General features: G+C 43.2%; 1 protein-coding gene and 1 long non-coding RNA gene across 2 annotated transcripts; one reads left to right on the top strand and one right to left on the bottom strand.

The window, feature by feature from the left end:
* Window positions 1–1,306: 1,306 nt before the first annotated feature.
* Window positions 1,307–13,130, bottom strand: rasl11a (RAS-like, family 11, member A). Its single transcript, XM_023948863.2, has 8 exons — window positions 12,662–13,130; window positions 10,142–10,198; window positions 9,974–10,056; window positions 6,538–6,578; window positions 6,335–6,464; window positions 5,295–5,370; window positions 2,709–2,785; window positions 1,307–2,371 (listed from the first exon to the last, which is right to left on the bottom strand). The coding sequence occupies exons 1-8, from the start codon at window positions 12,807–12,809 to the stop codon at window positions 2,225–2,227; spliced, it is 759 nt and encodes a 252-aa protein (XP_023804631.1). The 5' UTR covers window positions 12,810–13,130; the 3' UTR covers window positions 1,307–2,224.
* On the top strand, window positions 13,039–16,135 carry LOC110017055 (uncharacterized). The gene is made up of 2 exons (XR_002292366.2): window positions 13,039–13,177; window positions 15,900–16,135. It is a non-coding gene; the product is annotated as an uncharacterized LOC110017055 (long non-coding RNA).
* The last annotated feature ends 5,310 nt before the right edge of the window (window positions 16,136–21,445 follow it).

Genomic DNA, 21,445 nt, shown 5'->3' with positions numbered 1-21,445 from the left:
TCAAAGGGGAATTTTTAATAAACTTTTACCACTCTGACAGGTATTATGATTCGGACTAAAAACTACATGGTGATAATAAAATTACCACAGTTGGTACCCAAATGATGATCACCTTGATAGCAACCAGCTGATTAGCATCTATGTGGTCTGGTTAACAGCGCTTAATGCTGCTCACCTGGATCTTTCTTTGTCTTTTAGTCATCAAAATGAAGTTGACCATCTTCATCCAGAGTCTTCATCAGTGTTTGAAGCTGTCTGCAGGTTGTTTGGATCCACAGATAGTTAAAAAAATGCTGCTGAAGGTTTCTTTTAATAATCGCAGCATCCTCTGACTCTGCAGACAATCGTCATCATGGATTGATCAAACATCCATGCTTTTGATCATCAACACACCCTATTTGTCCTTTAGGTTGTAGGAACACTTAAAACGTTTCCACCACCACCCGGCCACTTCTCGCTCTGCTGCTGGATTGTGTTTATTCCAATGCATTTTTAATTCCACCAAGGCTTCGTTCTATGGTTCTTCGTTCGCCTGCAGAAACAGCAATCTCATTGGTGTCAGATGAGCATCAGGAGTTAGAACCAAAAATAACATTGAGCTGCTGTGGAAGCGGTTTCTGAGTGGACCCAGACTTAAAGTGACATTCAGGACCACTCAAGTAGATCCTCTGAGGTGTTTTTTTGTCAGTGAGCTGAAACTTCCTGCAGATCAAATCACTTTTCCACATTTTCACGCGTGACTCCATCTTGCTGCATGTTTATGTGCCGCAGGTTAATGAAGATCTTTACATTTGTCTCTGTTCTGCAGCCCATCTCTGTCATATTATGGGATGCTAACATTTAACTAGAACACAGGAATGCAGTGCAGCTCCAGAGGCACACAGGAAGCAGCTCTTTAACCGGGTAGGTTGTGTGTGTGTGTGTGTGTGTGTGGGGGGGGGGGGGGGGGGGGGGGGGGGTCAGGTCAGGTCAAAACATAGGAGGAAGGTTTCTCTTAGATTAAACTGTTGTGATAATTTAAGCAAGAGGGAGGATCAGATCCTCTAAGCTCACAAAAATGTTTGAGGAAACACCCTGGTTTCTACCACCAAAGGTCAAAGGTCATACACCAAGTGGTGAGATTGCAAAAATTATTTTGCATCTGTGAATGTGTGTATTTGTGCTTTTGTATGTGTGTGCATGTGAATGTTTGTATTTCTGAATGGATACAGTATGTGTGTTAGATATTCATATTTGACCCAGAAAATTTGGTCCTGAGAATGAAACATCTTTAAAAGCAGATGTTGATTTTCTGTTTAACCGCTCATTTTGGTAGATATGCTTTATTCGATCTTTTTTTCTGTAAAACTCTTTGAATGACCTTAAAGGCCTTGCCTTAAACTGTGAACCTTTCCTGTCACAAAAAAATTCCAGATGGTGAAGACTTTGTCTGAACAGGGAACTCTGGGAAATTTTAAGAGAGCGGAAAGGTCATGAGAACCACAGAGCATACACACATGTCCATGTACACACACTAAACCACAAGCGCACGTACACACACATCCACAATCTGTCGCTACAGTTCCACTTCAGCTTCTGCTTGTCTGAAGCTCATCTGTGTTGCATTCACTGACCTGGAGGTAAAACTGCTGCTTTGCCTTCAAAGTCACACCAACACTTTGGGTTTCAGAAACATGAACTCTGATTGCCCAAACTACAATTGTTCTGGAACTGACATGTAGTCTGAAAAAAGAATTTCTACATATTTCACCACTTTTCTGCTTTTCACATGTTGGTCTAAAAATCAGCTTCAGAGGCTTGTCTGGTTTTTATTCACTTTGAACGTTGATATTTGCTTGTTGATGACTGCTGAGGTGACGTCCCTCTCTGAGGTCACTTCTTGTTTGGGCCAGAAACCACAGGAAGCTGGATCTGACCATGTTGAGTGGGGTGAGTCTGACTCGGTGTTCTAATATGTGAACACGATGATCGCGGAGACGTTGTTCTTGTTTGGAAACTTTGATCTTATCACTGAAACACTGAACCTTCTGAAGAACCTTCTGTCTTCACAACAGATCATGATTAACCCTGTGACCTGTCCATCCTGGGGAGCATTACTGTCCCCAAATTCCATGTGCTCCCAGAGGAGCTTTGAGGAGCTGGTCATGAGACCTTCAAGTTTCTTCTCCTTGAAACTTCTATCTCGGCGGCGGGATGCCATAGTCCTCCCCACTTCACCCTGCGATCAGATGGTTGTGGCTGACTTGACTTTGGATGACAGGACCTGCCTGAACCTCCTCTTCAGTTCCTGCATGTTGGGAGATTTGGGTCTGGCCAGGTGGAGGCCTCCCCTCCTTTTCTCTCCATTCCCCCCTCCTAGTGCTCGGACCACCTGGTGGACAGGGGAGCAAAAACTCAGATCTGTGGTTTCTGCCAGAGCCTCTACAAGTCTGTTGAAAGTCCCTGACTAATGTTCTTCAGCTATATTTATCGTTAACCCCATGGAGATCCAAGCAAAGACAGACAGAAGTAGAACGAGGAACTCTATTAGTTTAATGACAGGATCTGGTTTCAGTTAAAGCTCTGAATGACACTCAGGATGTCAGAGGAAACTTATCAGATTTCCTGAAAAACATCTAAATAAGTCTGGTGGATTCCAAACAGTGGACATCCTGCTGGTCAGGCTGAAGGTAAACAAGCTGTATCAGCAAAGAGAGATAAGATCCCACCTCCTGACAGAGATGCAGGAAGGCGGCATGGACTCCCTCGTGGTTTTCTCTGGCAGACACCTCGAAGTAAACTCCTCCTGTGGGTGGAGCAGAGGTCACATAAGGACTGGAGAGCACTGCAAGGATTGAGATCAAATCAGTGTTGACCATACAGTGTGGTAGAATCTGGATAGCTTGATCAGATCCTACATCGGAATTTGCTCAAATCTGGAAGAGGACCAGCGTGGGGGTTTGGTTCCTTCAACATTCCCATAACTACATTCACACCACCCACAGCAACGCAGGTTCGAGTCAGCACTTCCAAGGAAAAGTCTATGTGAACATGCTTATGGCTACGTTCACACTGCAGGCTGAAACGACCCAATTCCGAAATTTTGCCCCTAAGCGGCCCAATTCCGATCTTTTCATGACAGTCTGAATGACACAGATCCGATCTTTTCAATTGCGACCCAGGCCCCGTGGGTTTGCCGTCCTGATTCTGAATTGTAGCCGTTCTTTTCAATTGCGACCGCCGTCTGACCGGCCAGGCGACTTGATTCCGAACCGTACGTCATCGACACGCAACAAACGTCATCATTGTGCGTTGAAGTAGGCGGGAACGAGAACGTAAACATCAACCATGGTGGACGATGCTGCTGAGATCAGTCAGTAGAAGGGAAGGGAGGTCACTGATTGGATTAATATTTGGGGTGATCGCTCTTTTCAGGCCAAACTCCAGGGCTCTGATCGCAACTGGGCGGTTTTTGAAAAAATTTCCAGATAAATGGCAGAGCGTGGTGTTGAACCTTTCCCGCGATGACTTTTTTTTCTTTCTCCCCTTCCGACCGTGCTCAGAAGCGCGGGGGACCCGAGGCGATCCTCCTCCTCCTCCCTGTTCTGACCCTTAGATTCTCCAGAACGGGTTGATAAAGAGTCCATAGCATTTATTCTGGGGGAAACCTTCTTTTATTAGCGTCATCTTTCCTCCGTAACACACAACATGAATGCGCGCACACACTGCCCCCCCCCCCTATTCTCTATCGCGGCACGCGCTTGCACACACACACACACGGGGCGCGCGGCCCCAACACATGCACATTTCCTTTCCACAACAATGGTTACAGACGATCCCGACTCCATTGCCTTCTTAAAATGAGAAGATTGTAATTGTGCTGCTCCTTCGTGAAAATAAATTTATTATTACAAAAAGAGCTCCGCTTTTGACAACACTGTTGTTGACATCCATTGTTAACGTTGGCTCCGCAAACAACAAGTGACGTCGTTCACCGTTGAGTATTCTTCTGGCTTCTGCGCATGCGGGTCTCGTTTGGGTCGTGTCACGGTCACACTGGAGATCACAAAAGTTCGGATTTACTTGGAAATGTGAACGGTCTAGCAAACAAATCAGATTTTTTCAAAAAATCCGAATTGAGCATTAAGCCCTGCAGTGTGAACGTAGCCTATATGCGCGTTTCCGGCTTCCGTGTTCGCGTTTACACATTTTTTCGAGGTCTACGTACGAAACGCACAGCTGTTTGAGAATTTGTCATGGAGGAGAAATGAATAATTGCGGTTTGTGTTCGGATAGAATTATATGTCACAAAGCCTTACGTGTATCGGAATAGAGCGTGGAGCAAGATTCCCCAGATGTTCACTGGTTCAACATTTTATACCAAACCTCTTCCAAATGTAGGCGGCAGACATGCATGGAAGGGATTCTGTAGCATAATTAAAAATAAAAGTCAAAACCAGAAATGCTTTTTCATTTTCAAAATGAAGCTGCATTTTTAGATTTGATGCAGCTTTATTTTGAAAATGAAAAAGCATTTCTGTTAATTCATTTTAATTGTCAAATTAGACATTTCTAAAGGAATTTTGCTACAGAGAACTTTTTGAAAATAAAATGTCAAAAACCGTTTTCTTTATCATTTTAATTAAGTGACAGAATAAGCTGTGTTGAGGAAGAAAATAAAAAAGCATTTAGGCGGATTGCTTTTTCATTTTAATTGTGAGTAAAAAAATGCAGATTCATTTTGAAAATGAAAAAGCATTTCTGGTTTTGACTTTTAATTTTAATTATGCTACAGAATCGCTTCCATAGACATCCACTACTAAACAGAAGACCAAAAAAAGGAGACGAAGCCCTTCCCTGCTTGTCCAGTCAGAACACTAATTAAGGACACAATGATTATCCATTATACAATATTGGAAGTGGAATTCCCAACCAACCAAGATGGTTGGAAATCGGTGGCTAAAGAGTCTGGATTCCAGCTCAAACCTCAGAGACACCTGGGTTCCAGCCTTTGGATCCATACCTAGAAGAACCTCCATGATCCAGCTTAGATTTTTACCAACTGACAGGACTAAGTGAAAAACACAGTTTTGAAAAATACTGGATCTCTTCAGTTTCATGAACTTCTCACAAAATATTTATACGTCACTTTTGATCATCAGAAGATACCGAGCCTTCCCTCTGTTACAAGAAAATTTGGGCCACATAGAAGATGATATGGAAGAGGTGAATGTGTGAACTCTGCTTCAACATGAACTCATTGGTGACAGGAAGTTGTCCCAGAGCTGAATCAGAAGCAGGACAGAGCGGCATACCCAGTGATGCTGCTAACGTCTCGCCTTCGTCTGCTGACACCTGCCTTGCTCGCAGTAAGTCGCTCTTGTTGCCAACCTGCAGAGGATCACAGCGTATTTCCATGGGTTAAAGCACACAACCAGGGTCGGTTTGCATAAGGATAACAAGTATTTGGATGCGGGACAAAAAAGTATTTAGTCAGCCACCATTTATGCAAGTTCTCCCACTTAAAAAGATGAGAGAGGCATGCTATTTTCCTCATAGTTTAACCTAAACTATGAGAGACAAAATGAGAAAAAAAAATCCATAAAATCTCTTTGTCTGATTTTAAAAATGCATTTGCAAATTATGGTGGAAAAGAAGTTTTTGGTCAAAAACAAAAGTTCAACTCAGTACTCTGTTATATTCTCTTTGTTAGCAATGACAGCAGTCAAACGTTTTCAGTAAGTCTTCACAAGGTTTTCACAAACTGTTGCTGGTATTTTGGCCCATTCCTCCATGCAGATCTCCTCTAGAGCAGTGACATTTTGCGGCAACACTGACTTAAAATTCCCTCCAAAGATTTTCTTTGGGGCTGAGACCTGGAGACCGGCTAGGACACTCCAGGACATTGAAACGCTTCCACGAAGCCACTCCTTAGTTATCCGGGTGTTTGGGATCGTTGACATGTTGAAAGACCCAGCCACCGTTTAAGCTTCAATGCCCTAGTTGATGGAAGGTTTTCACTCAAAATCTGACAATACCTTTGCTATTGTAGAGTTTGTAGTGTGACTGTTTGAGGTTGTGTACTGGTGTCTTTTATATAGATAACCAGTTCAAACAGGAGCCATTAATACAGGTAACCAGTGGAGGACAGAGGATCCTCTTATAGAAAAAGTTACTGGTCTGTGAGAGCCAGAAATTTTGCTTGTTTGAAGGCAACAAAATACTTATTTTCCACCATATTTGCAAATAAACTCTTTAAAAATCGGACAATGTGATGTTTTCCAGATTTTTTTTTGTCATTGTGTCATTTTCTACTGATCATGAAACTTAAAAAAGGGTTTTCTCAAATACTGACCAGAATGACAGGTATGTTTCCAGAGGGGTGAATGCGCCTGACATGCTGGTACAAAGGTTGGATGGTTCTGTAGCTGCTATGGTCTGTAATGGAAAAAACCAACACATATCCATCTGCCCAGTAGATTGACCTGGAAGTGAGATCATGAAGGTCAGTCAGAGGAAGTCTGCAAATGAAGACATAGTTCAGTTTGTGCATCTGACCTGTTGATCTGCTCCTGGCAGTACAGGCCTTCAGGATTATCCTGGAGAGCACAAAGAAAAACTGTTTCACACTTTGAATGCTATATTATCTATCATATTAGATTCAATTTGTAGTACATTGTTCACTGACGAAATCTCAAAGTGCAACAAAAAACAATTCCAATTGTTAATAGCTGCATTAAAATAAGACAATACATGAGCCACAGTGATGGGTTTTGTTCTGGGGAGTGTGAGGAGAGTGGAATCGGTCAAACACAAGGATCAAAGGATAGCTGGTTGAGTGAGAAATTATTTTTAGCCCAGTAAAGCCCATTACATCAAAGAATTGACAGAAAATTATTTTTTGGGACGGAAGATGTTTTTTAAACCCTTTGATGAAATCTACCAAAAATGTTCACTATATAATAGTCTATGAAGCAAAAACATTGACATGAGTGTTCAGGAAAAAAAGCATCTTATTTACCCACTGCCTTAAATTTGAAACACATTTGAATATGATGTAACTGTTTTATTTTTATTTTACTGGTGTAACGGTTAAAAAAAATAATTATAAACAAATGTTGCAATTTTTAATACATCAAGTAGTCATTTAAAAAATGAATAACATTAGATGGGTTTTTCTCAATAAAAAGTTTTGGAAATTAGCAAAACGCTTTCCCACCCAAATTGTTTTTGCGATTCCATGAAGGCAGCCATTTTGAAAAGCCCTTCTACTGCCCCTAGTGGAATGATAATGTACTACAGGGCAAAAAAACATGGACCAAGTTATATACAATAGTTTTAAAAGGAAAGTTTGGATCACTTTAATGAGATATGGGTCTCAGAAATGCATGTAACAAATATGATACAAATGGTTTTATAGGGTTAAAGATCCACTCTAATGAAACTTGTGTTTTGGGGCTTTTTAACATGTTCTTGTAGCATTTGTCTCATGATGGAGGACAAATATAAAGAAAATGGTATTTCTGAGTATTTTTTTATTCAAACCAAAGTAAAACAGGAGCAGATGAAGATATGCAGTTTAAAAAAGCTTGTAGTTGTTAGATATGACGTACAACGGCAAACCACAACCTCCTTGCGCTGCTCCATGATGCATCCACTTGCAAACAAATAGATCCATGCACGTTTTTGTTTTCCTTGTCTGAGCTGGAATCTGGCTCTAGAATGTAAGGCTGGATGGCTGCGATATTGCTTCACCATTTTTATTGCACCGCTAATGTTAGCTTGGGGGTGTGAGGAGCTAAAAGCTAGCAGGAGGGAGTATAAACAGATGAGTAACAGGAAACGGGGGCGGACTTCATCTCCGCCAACAATCCCACTCACTCTTCAGAGGTGAATTTCTAACAAAATCCTGCCGCTCTGCAGAAACTATGTCCGAGACATTTTTTTTTAATATTGTCTAAAAACAGCAAGATCATAGAAAAAGACCACTTGGAACCCTTTTACTATAGATCAAAAGATGACCAGACTGGGGCTTTAGGTTAGTGTGAGAGTTCCCATAGATGGATGAGGAGGAAGACTATTTATTTTGTTCTTGGAGACATGAGGAACCAGCAATTGACCTGATGGATGGTTGTGATGGGCTGTTTTCATCTGCTCCTCATGAGGATCCTGGGAGCCCTTTTTATGGATGTTTTATAGATTTTGTAAACTCTTGCTAGGGATTCTCATTAAGAAAACATTAAGGAATTCCAGCCTGAGGGAAACTAAAGCATCATAAGGTAGGCTGAGCAAGCTGCAGCTGTTTCACTTTCTTTTTTCTAGTTACTTTAGCTGACAATGATCACAAAAGTGAACTAACAGAAGTAAATGATTGTATTGAAGACACTTCTTGCCCCTGATTGACCCTTTTACTTATCACCTGAGAATGTTTCCTTGTCTTCCATTGACTGCAAATGAGAACTGGACTAAGTGAGTGTGACGTCATCCGTAGAATATATGCTTTACTTCTGGTTCAAACAAATTGAAGTCAATTCAGACGCCATTTTTCTGTGATACAGACAGCTCCACGTTGGAGCCAGAAGACGTCAGTAAGCATTTATTGGTATGAATTTGTCTGAGTCCTCATTTCTATGGCAACCACTTTCTCCAATTAGGAGTGAGCTTGTTGGAAATTCACAACCCTACCCTTGAATATAGGCTGGGGAAAACATGTCAATCAAACCCTTTGAACATTACTGAGCCATCTAATTGGTCAGTTTATAACTTGAGTAACTTGTAATAAAGAACAAATATTATGGGGAAAAAAGACGTTTATCAAGAACATGTAAAAAAGGTATCAGAGCATGAATGCTTATTCTGACCAATAGAATTTCTGATTATTGACTGAGTAACAGCTGTTTAATTCTCTTTAGAAGTCTATAGGATTTTGTTTATTTGGAACCAGCAAGTACTTCCTTTTTTGAATGCCAGAGGGGGGGTTACTCAGTCCAGTTCTCATATACAGTCAATGTTTCCTTGTAAAGACAACCCCCCCAACCACCCTCTGTGCACGTATGACAGGTTGAACTCATTAAGCCGATGTCCTTTCCCTGCTTCAAATGCATTCCTGGGATTTCTTTCAGAAACTTTGTACAGTCAGGAGAAGCAGATCAGAGGACATCAGCAGCTCTCTTTATTCTGCTCCCTCCCACATACACACACATACACACTAACACACCACCACCACTGAACACAGCAACAAGGGACAGATGACACCAGCTAGACTCAGCTGCAGACTCACACAGCAGTGGGGCACACCTCTAGGGTCAATGTGTGTGTGTGTGCGGGGGGAGGGGGGCATCTTGTCCAGTGGTTGTCTAACCTGGGCTTTGAACCAATTGGCTGACAGATTGTTCAACCGAGACCCCACCCTCCCCATTGTGCTTAGGGTTGATCTTACATGCTGTGAGTTTGAGGACTGGCGGTAAAACACGTGGCTCTCCAGCAGCTTTCAGACCCTGAAACACTCAGATCTTTAGTCTCGTTTGGACGGACGTTCACAGATAGATGATGTTCTGCAGGAGACTTCATCTGCCAGCAGAACTATGAAGATCTACTAGAGATGAGGATGGTTTGAACGCATGGATGCATTTATAGCTGCTGCACTCCTTTTGTATCTTTCAAAAAAGAAAAGAAAAGGAGATGTTGCTTTTAAAGTGGAAAAAGGCAGACTTAGAGGCAAAGCTCAGGAATGAAAAGGAGCTGAAACTTTTCATTTACTACAAGGTAGAAAACGGCAGAGTACTTCAAGTAGGATTGATGTCTAAAATCAAAAAATGTTTTTATTTAGAACGGCAGACAAGACTAAAATGAGGACGCTCAGAATTTTGAATGATAAAGAAGTTTTAGTGTTTGATTAAACGATATCACAAGATCTGGGATTCTCTGTTTGCACTAAAATCCAAATAAGGCAGACAAGTTCTCCTGAAGGAGACGTTTGAGGCTTTACACGTACCTGGAGAGCCACGCAAGGGGTGTCCTGAACCTGCAGGGACACCTCCTCCACATCCAGAGTCACCTTCCTGGAGTAAAGCGCGCCTGAAGACCCAGAGGGAGGGGTGATGATGAGAATGAAGGTTTGCTGTTTTCTGCAGCGCAGACACACACTCACACTCGCAGTCACCTGTGTTTGCTTCGTAATCCCCAATGAACCTCTTGGTCAGAAACCTGACGATCAGAGCTGTGGAGGAGAAACTGACTGAGTCACACTTGAAACAAAGACAAAGGGAAGAGGGCAGCAGCTGGGGCTGCTCATGAACCTCAGACCCATCAATTGTGAAGCTCAAGGAGGAGGTTTGGATGAAAAACAAGCCAAGGATTATTCACATTTCCATCCACTAGCCTAAACTCAGGGTGGAGGCGTCCCCACCTCCCTCTGCCGTTCTGCTCAAGATGGTTTCCACAGTGGCAACAAAACAGACACAGGTCAAACCTTACAAAAGAACAAAGACAGTCCTTCATAAAATGCTTATTCAATGCTAATTGGTGCACACAAAATACTAATAAAATGCAGATTGTGCCAAAAAATACAAACCCAAAATATTAATTTATGTGCACAAAATGCTAATAATTTGCTAATAAATATCCTAATTAGTGGCAGAGAAAGCTAGAAATATGGTAATCTGTGCCCACAAACAACTCATTTTTGTTCATATAGTAATTTGGGACCATAGGGTGCTTAAAAAAATGCTAAATTGTGCCAAGAAAATGCAAGCGATATGCAAATCTGTGTTTACAAAATGCTCATTTGTGCACAAAAATTGCTAAGAAAATCCCAATTGTTGTGCACAAAAAGCTCATTAAATGCTAATTGGTGCCTACAAATTACAAATTTGTGCGGACAAACTAATTTGCACCCACAACATTGCTAAAATTACGCTAATTGGTGCCATTAGAATAATTTGTGCCCAAAAAAATCTTAATTTGTGTGCATAAAATAATCTGTGCCCACAGAATGCTGATAAAATGCTAATTTGTGTGCACAAAATGCTAATTTGTGCCCACAAAATGCTAAATTGTGCCTATGAAATAATCATTTTTGCTCATATATTAATTTGGGCCCGCAAAATGCTAAAGATGTGCTAATTTGTGGGCAAAGAAATACCAATTTGGTACCCACAAAATGCTAATTTTTGCCCACAAATTGTTAATGTGTGCCTACAAAATAAAAATTTGTGAGCAAGACAATAATTTGAGCCCACAAAATGCTAAGAATTTGTTAATTTGTGCCCAATGGTAGCAAAATGGTAAATGGTGTGCACAAAATCTATCATCCGTGATCTTCTTAACCTTGTCCTGAGCATACCTCGTGGCCTAAGGCAGGGTGCAGCCTGGACAGGTCGCCAGTCTGTCGCTGGGTGGTGTGCACAAAATGCTCATGACATTCTAATTCATTAATAGAAAATAATTTGTGGCAACAAAATGCTAATTAAAGCGCAGAAAAAAAACATTAAATTCATGGTCGCAAGTTATTAATTAGGAGGGTAAGTTTTAGACACGCCCCCTCAGCTCTGTGAGTGGGCGTGTCTACCTGTAAAATAACTGTGACATTTCTGATCAATCCTATATTTCAGTGTTTTTCAACCTTTTCTGAGCCACGGCACACTTTAACCTTAAAAAAAATCCCGCGGCACACCAGGATCCAAAAATTAAAAAAAACAAAAAAAACGGAGAAACTCAGTCTGTATTGATCTACAGCCCCTCCACAATCTCACATGCATTTTTGAGATAATTGTGGCAGAAAAAGCTTGAAACTGCAGCTGTTTTTTTCTAAAAGATGCAATAAAAGTTAAGTTAGAAGATGTAAAAACAGTTTGATGTGTGTTCGTTGATTTCAAGACGTTTAACAACAGATCTCCTTGAGCGCTGTCACTCTCACAACCCAATGCATCATGGGAGATGTAGTGCATTAAACGGCCGGCGGAGATCGCGTCTATGAGCTTCCTTGTTTTGTTCACTTGTTCCACGGTCTGACATCGGATTCTGTGGAAAGCTGCACCGATAAAGACGAGCTTTAGCTGGTATTTTTGTTAGAACTGAGCGACTTTACGAGCTAAATCGGGACAAGGAAGTGAAGACTTTAACCACTTCTGATTGGTCAGACTGATGACATGTGATTAAGCTCCCCAAGAATGATTGGTGGAGACAGTTATAAGGACGGGACTTTTCCAAAATACAGCCGGAGTTGCAGCTGAATCGCGGTACGTCATTCTTATCAAAATGTCTTTAATAAAATTAAATAAACGCAAAGAAAAAGTATTTTACGATCTTTTATATTCCTAACTCCTCAGTGTTTTATCAGGGCCTGTTTGGATGAACAGAGAGCTGAAATCCTGGAGATGGGAAATGTTTAATTTTTCAGTTAATGAGGGCAATTTCCCACGGCACACTTGACCATCTCCCACGGCACACTAGTGTGCCGCGGCACACTGGTTGAAAAACACTGCTATATTTGACTAAAGGTGTGTGGGCCATGACAGCAGCTCTTTGTCGCCCCCTGCCGACGGTGGTGTGCGTGCGAAAACAAAACAAAAACAAAAAAAAAAGGAAAGAAAAAAAAACCGCCTGTATTTTAAGTGAAAATGTCTTAAAACCGCATGACCCAGCGTCTCTGAGACCTGTTGGTCGGAACCTGCTCTCGTACCGGTTTTGCCAACGTTGCTGGCTCCCAGAACCGCGATCTTCACAGTCCGGGCGGGCGCGCTGTCCGGCAGCGGGAACTCCGGGATGGGGACCAGCAAGAAGTTGGCGGAGCCGCTGCTCATAGTTCCCGGACCTGCGGTGAGCCGCATCGAACTCTCCTCCGCCCCCCAGCAGTGAGCCGCGTCCCGGGGAGGGGGTCAGTCCGTGCCGCTGAAAGCTGTCCTCCCGCGCCTTAAGGCAAAATAACGACTAATTCCAGTTGTTTAGCGTCCCCGTGGCTGTTCAGTGAGTTTCCTCACGACGGGAAAAAAAAGACTTTCTGATCCTTGAGACAATCCCGGCTCCACTCGAGACAAGCAGTTTTTTTTGGAGGGGGGGGGGGTAAAGCCCATCCCTCATTTCCATTCGACCTTTTTTCTCAGCGCAGACAGCAGTTGGATCCCGTCAGAGCTGCTGTTTCCTTCGTGGGGAGGGCCGTGAACGCCACAGCTGGACCTTCATCCATCACAGCTTCGGAGTAGGTTGGGGGAGGGGGGTCACGTTTTGACCTTTTTCCCTGCAGTTGTGGGTCTAAGAAGATTTCCCTCTGAAGGAAGTCGAAGCATGGGATTTTAGCTCTGTTTCAAGCTCATATCAGTGATTCACAAACTTCCTCTGTAAGGATGCACGCTCTTCTGTCTGTGGGGGTGAAGCCCAGAATTCCTCTGCAGAGATGTCGCTCAGAATTATCCATGAAGGTTTTTCCAAAAATTCCTCAGAGGGGATGTTGAATGAATATTTATTTCTTTTGGAAGTGACCAGAGCATAAGCGGGATAATGGCCTCAAAGTGTGCATGAACAGAAATTAATGCGCTTTATGTCGGACAGTTCATGCTTCCACGGTGTGCATTAATTACTGATAATGCACACTTCGTCAGCCATTATCTTTTACTTAGTTTATTTTCTAACACTGACAGAATTTTTATTTTGGAAAACAGCTGGATTCTGTTCATCACATCTGTCTGTCTCCTATTTGGAAAGCTTCTTTAAGGAGAAAAGAGTCAGCGAGGAAACCAAAGAAGAGCTTTCAACTTCAAAGGAACATAAAGCTCCTGTTTACAGACAAAACTGGGAGTTTTCCTCCAAATACAGATTTATTGAGACAGATGTTCTCATGGACTAGAAGCTGCTCTGCTTGATACGCGGCGACTGACTTTCAAATGTTTCACACACGCAGATAATGAAGTTGCAAACATGATGGATTAAAGTGTTTTATTATATTTAGAAAATACCAGTTTTACTACGGTTGTGTCATTTTATTTTGCTTTATCCGTCACACCTTAAAAGTTCAATGCGGCAGAAGTTAGCTTCCAAGTTCTAGAACCCATTGATGTTAAAGGGAAAATCTTCATCACAAAGTTTAAACCAGCTGCAAATCTTTTACAGAAAATGAAGATTCAATCAAATAGAGTTCTTTCTGATTTGTGGAAACCTGTCAAAAGAAAATTTATGAATTTTCCTTCGGCATGGTGGTGTTCTATGAAAAAACTTGTAATGTATTCTTTACTTATCAGAAACAATTTCTTGAAATCAACAATTTTGTTTCATCTCTGTCATCTAAAAAAATTGACTAATGTTTTCTGATTTTTTTTAAACAAAATTTCTTGTAATGGCATTTTAATTTAAAAAATAAGTTTTCAGAAACAGATTTGTGAAAATATTGTTCTTCCATTAAACTGGTCCGTGGCCTGAAAAAGGTTCTGGATTCTATACAGCTCTGTAGGTTTCTGTGTCAAACTTCCTTTTCTAATCCTAAACTTCTACCTTTTCTCTGATCTTTTCTTTGACCTTTTCTTATATCAACAGTACCGATAATCTAATTTCCACCACGGGCTGTGGGTCACCAACCAAATGTACTGGATTGTGCCCACCTGTGTTTGCATGGAAAGGACTCTTCACCAAAAACAATGGAAGCATTTCTGTTGCATAATCAAAATTAAAAGTCAAAACCAGAAATGATTTTTCATTTTGTTTGTTGACTCAAAAATTAAATGAAAAATCAATCCGCCAAACAGTTTTTTCTTTTTTGTCTTCAACACAGCTCATTCTGTCATTTTAATTAAAACTACAAAGAAAATTGTATTTGACATTTCATTTGTTCTCTAGTAAGGCTACGTTCACACTGAAGGCTGAAACGACCCAATTCCGATTTTTTTGCCCCTATGGGACAACGAGTGACGTCGTTCACCGTTGAGTACTCTTCTGCACATGCGGGTCACTTCTGGGTCATTTCATGGTCACACAGGAGATCACAAAAGTTCGGATTTAATTGGAAATATGAAGGGCCTTGCAAAAAAACGTTTTTTTTCAGAAAATCGCAATTGAGCATTAAGCCCTGCAGTGTGAACATAGCCTAAATGTGTAGCAAAATTTAATTAGAAATATCTAATTTGACAATTAAAATGGATTAACAGAAATGCTTTTTCATTTTAACGATGTAACTACATTAATTGACTCAAAAACAAAATAATAAATCTATCCTCCAAAATGTTTTTTCATTTTCTACTTAAACATGTCACATTATATGACTTAATTAAAGTGAAAATACTAAGAGGGGATTGCATTTTCGTTTTCACATCCCCTCGCAAAAAGTGTAGCATAATTAATTTTCAGTCAGCATTTCCAGGGGGAGGTGGGGCGATGATGTCAGTGCTCACTCAGTGTGGCCGGCTGGATGCTCCACATGAGCCAGGCATGTCTCTGAGCAGTGCAGCCGGACTCGTAGCTTCGTGTTTGCGGGCAAGGTGTTGTATGGTGCCTCTGGCAGCGCTCCTCCCCCTCCCCTCTCTGCTCTGTTCCTGATGAGACCAGCTGTGACCACTCACCTCATCAGCCTGCTGCCTTCTTAACCCGTGTGCTATCTTAGATGACCTCACCCTTGCATTGACGTGTTATTCCTACCATGACAAAGGTGGATAAAGTGGAAAGATTTCATGTAATCCATGGACACCAGTGAGGTTCACAAATCATTGAAGAAAAAAGGTTCAGCGCACTGTCTAGTGGGTCTAGATGACCCAACTTCCAATGTTAAAGTGCCAAGGATAGCAAAAGGGTTACGGAGATCCAGTTCAAGTATTCATCCCCAGTTCGTTGTTCCTCTACGGTGCATTGTCTGTTCGCCTCATGTATCTTGTTCATGCCTGCCTTTCTCTTGCTAATCTTCTCCTTATCTCCTCCTCTTCTCCTCGCCTCATCTACAGGAAAAGATATCCCATGAGAGCTCACCTGGTTAACGTCATCATTCTATGCTCCTCGTCTTCGCCTTGGATCCAGCTCAAGTCAAGCTCTCCTGATCTGCCACTGCCGAACCCTGCAGCCTCGCCTCGCCTCCTAGTCAAGATTCCTGAACCTCGTCATACTATTAACCATTTGAACTCTGCTTTCAAGTTTTCCATTGAACTCTCTGGTTGTAAATTAAATCATCCTACTTACTTTACACTCTTCTGGGTTTTCTTCCGGGTTCCAGCATCTGGGTTTGCCAAGTCAAGTGATATCATGACACAGGGGAGTGTGCTTTGTTACAGGGTGTCTTCCAGAGGAGGCTTTGGACCAGAGTCTATCCGGCTACTTTGCACGAAGGAGCTGCCGGACACAGGAGAGCCGTGTCTCCCGGGAGAACTGTGTCTCCGAGCAAAGGAGCAGAATGAGTACAGGATGCTGCTCCGCAGTCCTGAGAAACCGTGTAAACAAACATGTGAATTTGTGTTTCCAGTCGTGTCCAGACAAAATAAAGACTGATGTTATTCCCACATATCCACATGCATCAAAGACAGGGGAGCATATGGGGCATGCGTCCACATAAAAAACACCCCCCTCACACACACAAAAACACACACAGACATAAATGCACATAATAAAACGTCACATCCACTCCTCCTAAAGCTATCTAAACACTCACACAACACTTTTAGGTACTCGGGGGCGGGCTCCATCCACTTGCCACCGAGGAACTCTTCAACTACCTTGGTGACTTCAGCTTAGCTGATGGAAAGTCCTCAACCTCTGCCTCCTCAAGAATAGGTGTGTCACCAGGATTTAAAAGATCCTTAAAGCAGTCCTTTTACTGCCCCACAATGTCTCCATTGGCAGTCAACAGCTCCCCATCTGTGCTGAAAAATGCGTAGTTTGCCTGGACCTGGATGATTTGCCATAGTTTCTCTGAAGTCTGGCAATAGTCCTTCTCCTTGGCCTCACCAAACTCCTCCCAGGACTGAGCCTTTGCTAGCAAAATAAGCTGAGCTGCAGCTCACTTAGGCTACGTTCACACTGCAGGGCTTAATGCCAAAAAAATCCGAATTGTTTGCTAGACCGTTCACATTTCCAAGTAAATCCGAACTTTTGTGATCTCCAGTGTGACCGTGACACGACCCAAACGAGACCCGCATGCGCAGAAGCCAGAAGAATACTCAACGGTGAACGACGTCACTTGTTTGCGGAGCAGATGTCAACAACAGTGTTGTCAAAAGCGGAGCTCTTTTTGTAATATTAAATTTATTTTTTCGAAGGAGCAGCACAATTACAATCTTCTCATTTTAAGAAGACAATGGAGTCGGGATCGTCTGTACCCACTGTTGTGGAATGGAAATGTGTATGTGTTGGGCCCGCGCGCCCGCGTGTGTGCAAGCGCGTGCCGCGATAGAGAATAGGGGGGGGGGGGGGGGCAGTGTGGGCGCGCATTCATGTTGTGTGTTACGGAGGACGGTAATAAAAGAAGGTTTCCCCCAAAATAAATGCTATGGACTCTTTATCAACCCGTTCTGGAGAATCTAAGGATCAGAACAGGGAGGAGGAGGAGGATCGCCTCGGGTCCCCTGCGCTTCTGAGCACGGTGACGGTCGGAAGGAGAGAAAGAAAAAAAAGTTATAGCTGTAAAGGTTCAACACCACGCTCTGCCATTTAGCTGGAAAATTTTTCAAAAAACCGCCCAGTTGCAATAAGAGCCCTGGAGTTTGGCCTGAAAAGAGCGATCAGCCCAAATATTAATCCAATCGGGGATCTCGCTTCCCTTCCACTGACTGATCTCAGCAGCATCGTCCACCATGGTTGATGTTTACGTTCTCGTTCCCGCCTACTTTAACGCAAAATGATGACGTTTGTTGCGTGTCGATGACGTACGATTCGGAATCAAGTCGCCTGGCTGGTCAGACGGCGGTCGCAATTGAAAAGAACGGCTACAATTCGGATTCAGGACGGCAAACCCACGGGGCCTGGGTCGCAATTGAAAAGATCGGATCTGTGTCATTCAGACTGTCATGAAAAGATCGGAATTGGGCCGCTTAGGGGCAAAAAATTCGGAATTGGGTCGTTTCAGCCTGCAGTGTGAACGTAGCCTAAGAGAGCCGGTACCTGTCAGCCGCCTCAGGAGTCCTAGGAGCCAGCCAGGCTTGCTAGAACTGCTTCCTTTGTATCCCTTACTTCTGGTCTCCACCACTGACTTTGGGGGTTCCCACCACAACAGGACCAAGAGACCTTGCAGACACAGCCCGAACAGCAGCGGAGACAATAGGGAAGAAGAAGGTAATCCACTTGAACTCAAAATCTCCAGCCTTCCTTGGTACCCGCTTGAAGTTTTCCCGGATGTGGGAGTTGAAGACCTCCCAGATGAAGGGTTCAGCCAGATGATTCCAGCAAACCAGACAGTTTGCCAGGTCTTTCCAGCCTCCTTCCCCACCAGCAAAACCAACTCACCAACCGGTAGTGGACATCTCTGCCCCTCCTCAATACTTGACTGTCCAAGACACATGGCCGAATGTCGTCAGAACAAAGTCGCTCATTGATCTCCTGCCGAGGGTGTTGTTGTACCAAATTTTTATGGACACTCATGTGTTTGAACATGATGTCCGTTTGGAAACAAACTGCCGCCCAAGACCTGTCCCCCACCTATAGGCGAAGGGACATGACTCTCTCGTCCACCTGGGTGATCTCCAACACTTGGGGGCTGCCCGCCTGCTCTAGCCCGCCTGCTCTCACCAGGAGAAACTCCAGAATGGTAGAGAATGGTGTAAATGGCGTATACTTATATAGCGGTTTTCTACCTACAAGGCCCAAAGCGCTTTACAGTCACAGACCCGTTTACCAAGTCACACACACATTCACACACTGGTGGCGGCTCCGCTGCCGAACACAGGCGCCCACCTACCACCGGAGGCAAGGTGATGTTCAGTGTCTTGCCCAAGGACACTTCGACTCATGGGCATGCAAGGCTTACAATCATGGGTCGACCGCCGTACCGCTGCACCACAGCTGCCCCAACAGTGTCCAACATGTCTCGAGCGATTGAGTTTCAGAGCCCAGACTGTGCATGGAGTGGATCCCACTATGTGAGATGACTTTTCCCAAAAGCAATGTTCCATGACCGCGGGTTTGGGCCAAGGCTGGGTACCTGTAACTACTTTCTAGGCCTGCAAACCAAAACCATAGCCTGAGACCTATGCCTCGCCTGAAGGCGAAGTGACATGACTCTCTTGTCCACCTGGTTGGACTCCAACACTTGGGGACTGAGTTTCAGAGCACAGACTGTGCGTGGAGTGGATCGGACTATATCTAGCCGGAACCCTTCAACCTCCTGCACAAGCTTAGTCTCCATCCCTCCCAGAGAGATAACCTTTCAAGTTCCAAAAGTAAAGTTCCATGACCGTGGTTTAGGCCACCAGGGGACCCACCTTAAACTGCCACCTAAACCACATTGCAACAGCCGCTTTTGAGCTCTCCTGCAGGTGGTCGGCCCACAAGGGAGTGGTCCCATGTCATTGGGCTGGAACCCAACCAGGGAGTAGGAACAGTCCTGCCCACCAGGTGCTCAGCTCCAGAGCAGGTCCCCGGTGATGGCAGTGCGGGCCATGTAACAGAGTCTTGATGGCACGTACATACAGAGAGGTTTGTGAGACATACATGAAGTCCTCTGTGTTTGTGATTCACATGTTTCTTTTGTTTTTGCTCTCACACAACCCTCTGCATTTATCCGGACTTGGGACCGGCACAGGAGAGCACTGGGTTGTGCCCCCTTGTGGTTGCATTACTCATTCATTCTCTCATTCATTCATTTTTTTAAAGGTTAAATGGCGTAAAAAAATCTTTTATTTGTTGTGGGTTTTTTAAGGGCGAACCTGAGAATCAGGAAGAAACCCCACAAGAAAAAAAAACAACTACATTTTCTCATCCATTCATTCATCCATTCATTTTATCCCCTTTCTTTACATTGTTTTCATCTTTCCACTCTGGCAAAATATTTTTTTTAAGGGCGAACCTGAGCACCAGGAGAAAACCCAAACAGATTCAACATAAAAGTAAAAAAAAACAACTACATTTTCTCAACCATCCATTCACTCATTCATCCATTCATTCATTTATTCATTCATTCATTTATTAATTTATTCCACCCCCTTTCATTACTTTTTTCTATCTGGCCACTCTGGGACAAATCTAGTATCAACTTTTTTATCTTCAAAAGAATTTTTTTAAGGGCGAACCTGAGCACCAGGAGAAAACCCCACAAGAAAAAACTAAAGTAAATTCTCTTATTCATTCTTTCTTTCATTCATCCATTCATTTATTTATTTATTCCATCCCCTTTCATTACTTTTTTCTATTTTCCCACTCTTGGATAAATCTAATATCCGTTTTATCCTCAAAGGATTTTTTAAGGGGAACCTGAGCACCAGGAGAAAACCCGACTTTGGTTTAGTTAAAGTCTTAGTTCTTTAATCTTCTTTTAAACTGGCGTTTGCTCGCTGGTGTGAGTGCCTTTTTAAATCTTCTCCACAAGGAAATCTGTCCACTTTTATATTCAGATAGATCAGAACACTCGCCATCTTCATCAGTTGATGTTTCTTCTTCATCAGCAGATGCTTCATCTTCATCATCTGATGTTTCATCTGTATCATCTGACATGTCTTCTTCTTCATCTGATGTTTCCACCTCTTCGTCATCTGATGTTTCCTCTTCAAACCAATCTAACTCTTTAGACTCAGCAGGCTGAGAGGCGAGCGATGAGTCTCTGTCTTGATCATCAACAGATGGACTCTGGAGCAGATCTTCAGCTGCCTCTGAAATCTCTGGAGGGCTTTGATCCGGGACGACCACAGGAGTGTCAGTCTTGTACTTTCGCCATCTTGCTGGTGTCAGAGCCTTTTTGAACATTCTCCAGAGGGAGACCTTTGGCTTTTTGGGTGGCTCTGATTGGCTGGAACAGTTGGTTTCTTCTCCCAGCAGTTCGGACATGACTGCTTCATCAGGGATGTCAGAACTTTCCACTTCCTTACTTTCATTGTTGGATGGTTCAGTGTTCATTTGGACTGGGACCTCCTCAGAGATGTTCTTCAATGTTTGTGAAGGAGATGCATCTAATTCTGGCACACTCTCTGGGTCGGTAGGAGGTGTGGTTATGCTGACTGGATTTGGAAGTGAAGCTTCAATTTCAGGCTCACTGTCAGTAAAGGTCCATGGAAGTCCTAAGTCAGTTTTGTCTAATGTCTTCTGACTAAGTCTTGCGTTGACTTCCTCTCTGCGTTTGGCCAGACGTGTCCTCATAGGGACTGGTTTGCAGATCCTCAGTTGTTTAGAGGGAGGCGATTCTGTGGTGTCCATCTCCACAGGTCTCTTGCGTCTTTTGGGAGGATCTGCAGTCGGTTGTTGTTCTGAGGCCCGCTCTGGCTCTGACTCTTCAGTTTGGGCAGATGCCTCCTCAACGACATTCTCCAAAGAGTCTGGTAGTAAACCTTTGGCTTCAGTCTCTGCAGGAAAGGTG

This window comes from Oryzias latipes, chromosome 18, assembly GCF_053564925.1.
Source record: "Oryzias latipes strain Hd-rR chromosome 18, Olatipes_Hd-rR_3.1".
NCBI classification, from domain to species: domain Eukaryota; kingdom Metazoa; phylum Chordata; class Actinopteri; order Beloniformes; family Adrianichthyidae; genus Oryzias; species Oryzias latipes.
The sequence above is the reverse complement of the archived record's forward strand: the minus strand, read 5'-3'. Positions and strand labels throughout refer to the sequence as shown.

Bases quoted from the DNA above. Each gene is read 5' to 3' on its own strand.
- rasl11a (XM_023948863.2), bottom strand. From the start codon at position 12,809: ATGCGGCTCACCGCAGGTCCGGGAACTATGAGCAGCGGCTCCGCCAAC. The intron at 10,057-10,141 runs GTGACTGCGAGT...CTGGGTCTTCAG, and splicing joins GGATTACGAAGCAAACACAG to GCGCGCTTTACTCCAGGAAG. The intron at 6,465-6,537 runs GTCAGATGCACA...TCTCACTTCCAG, and splicing joins TGCCAGGAGCAGATCAACAG to GTCAATCTACTGGGCAGATG.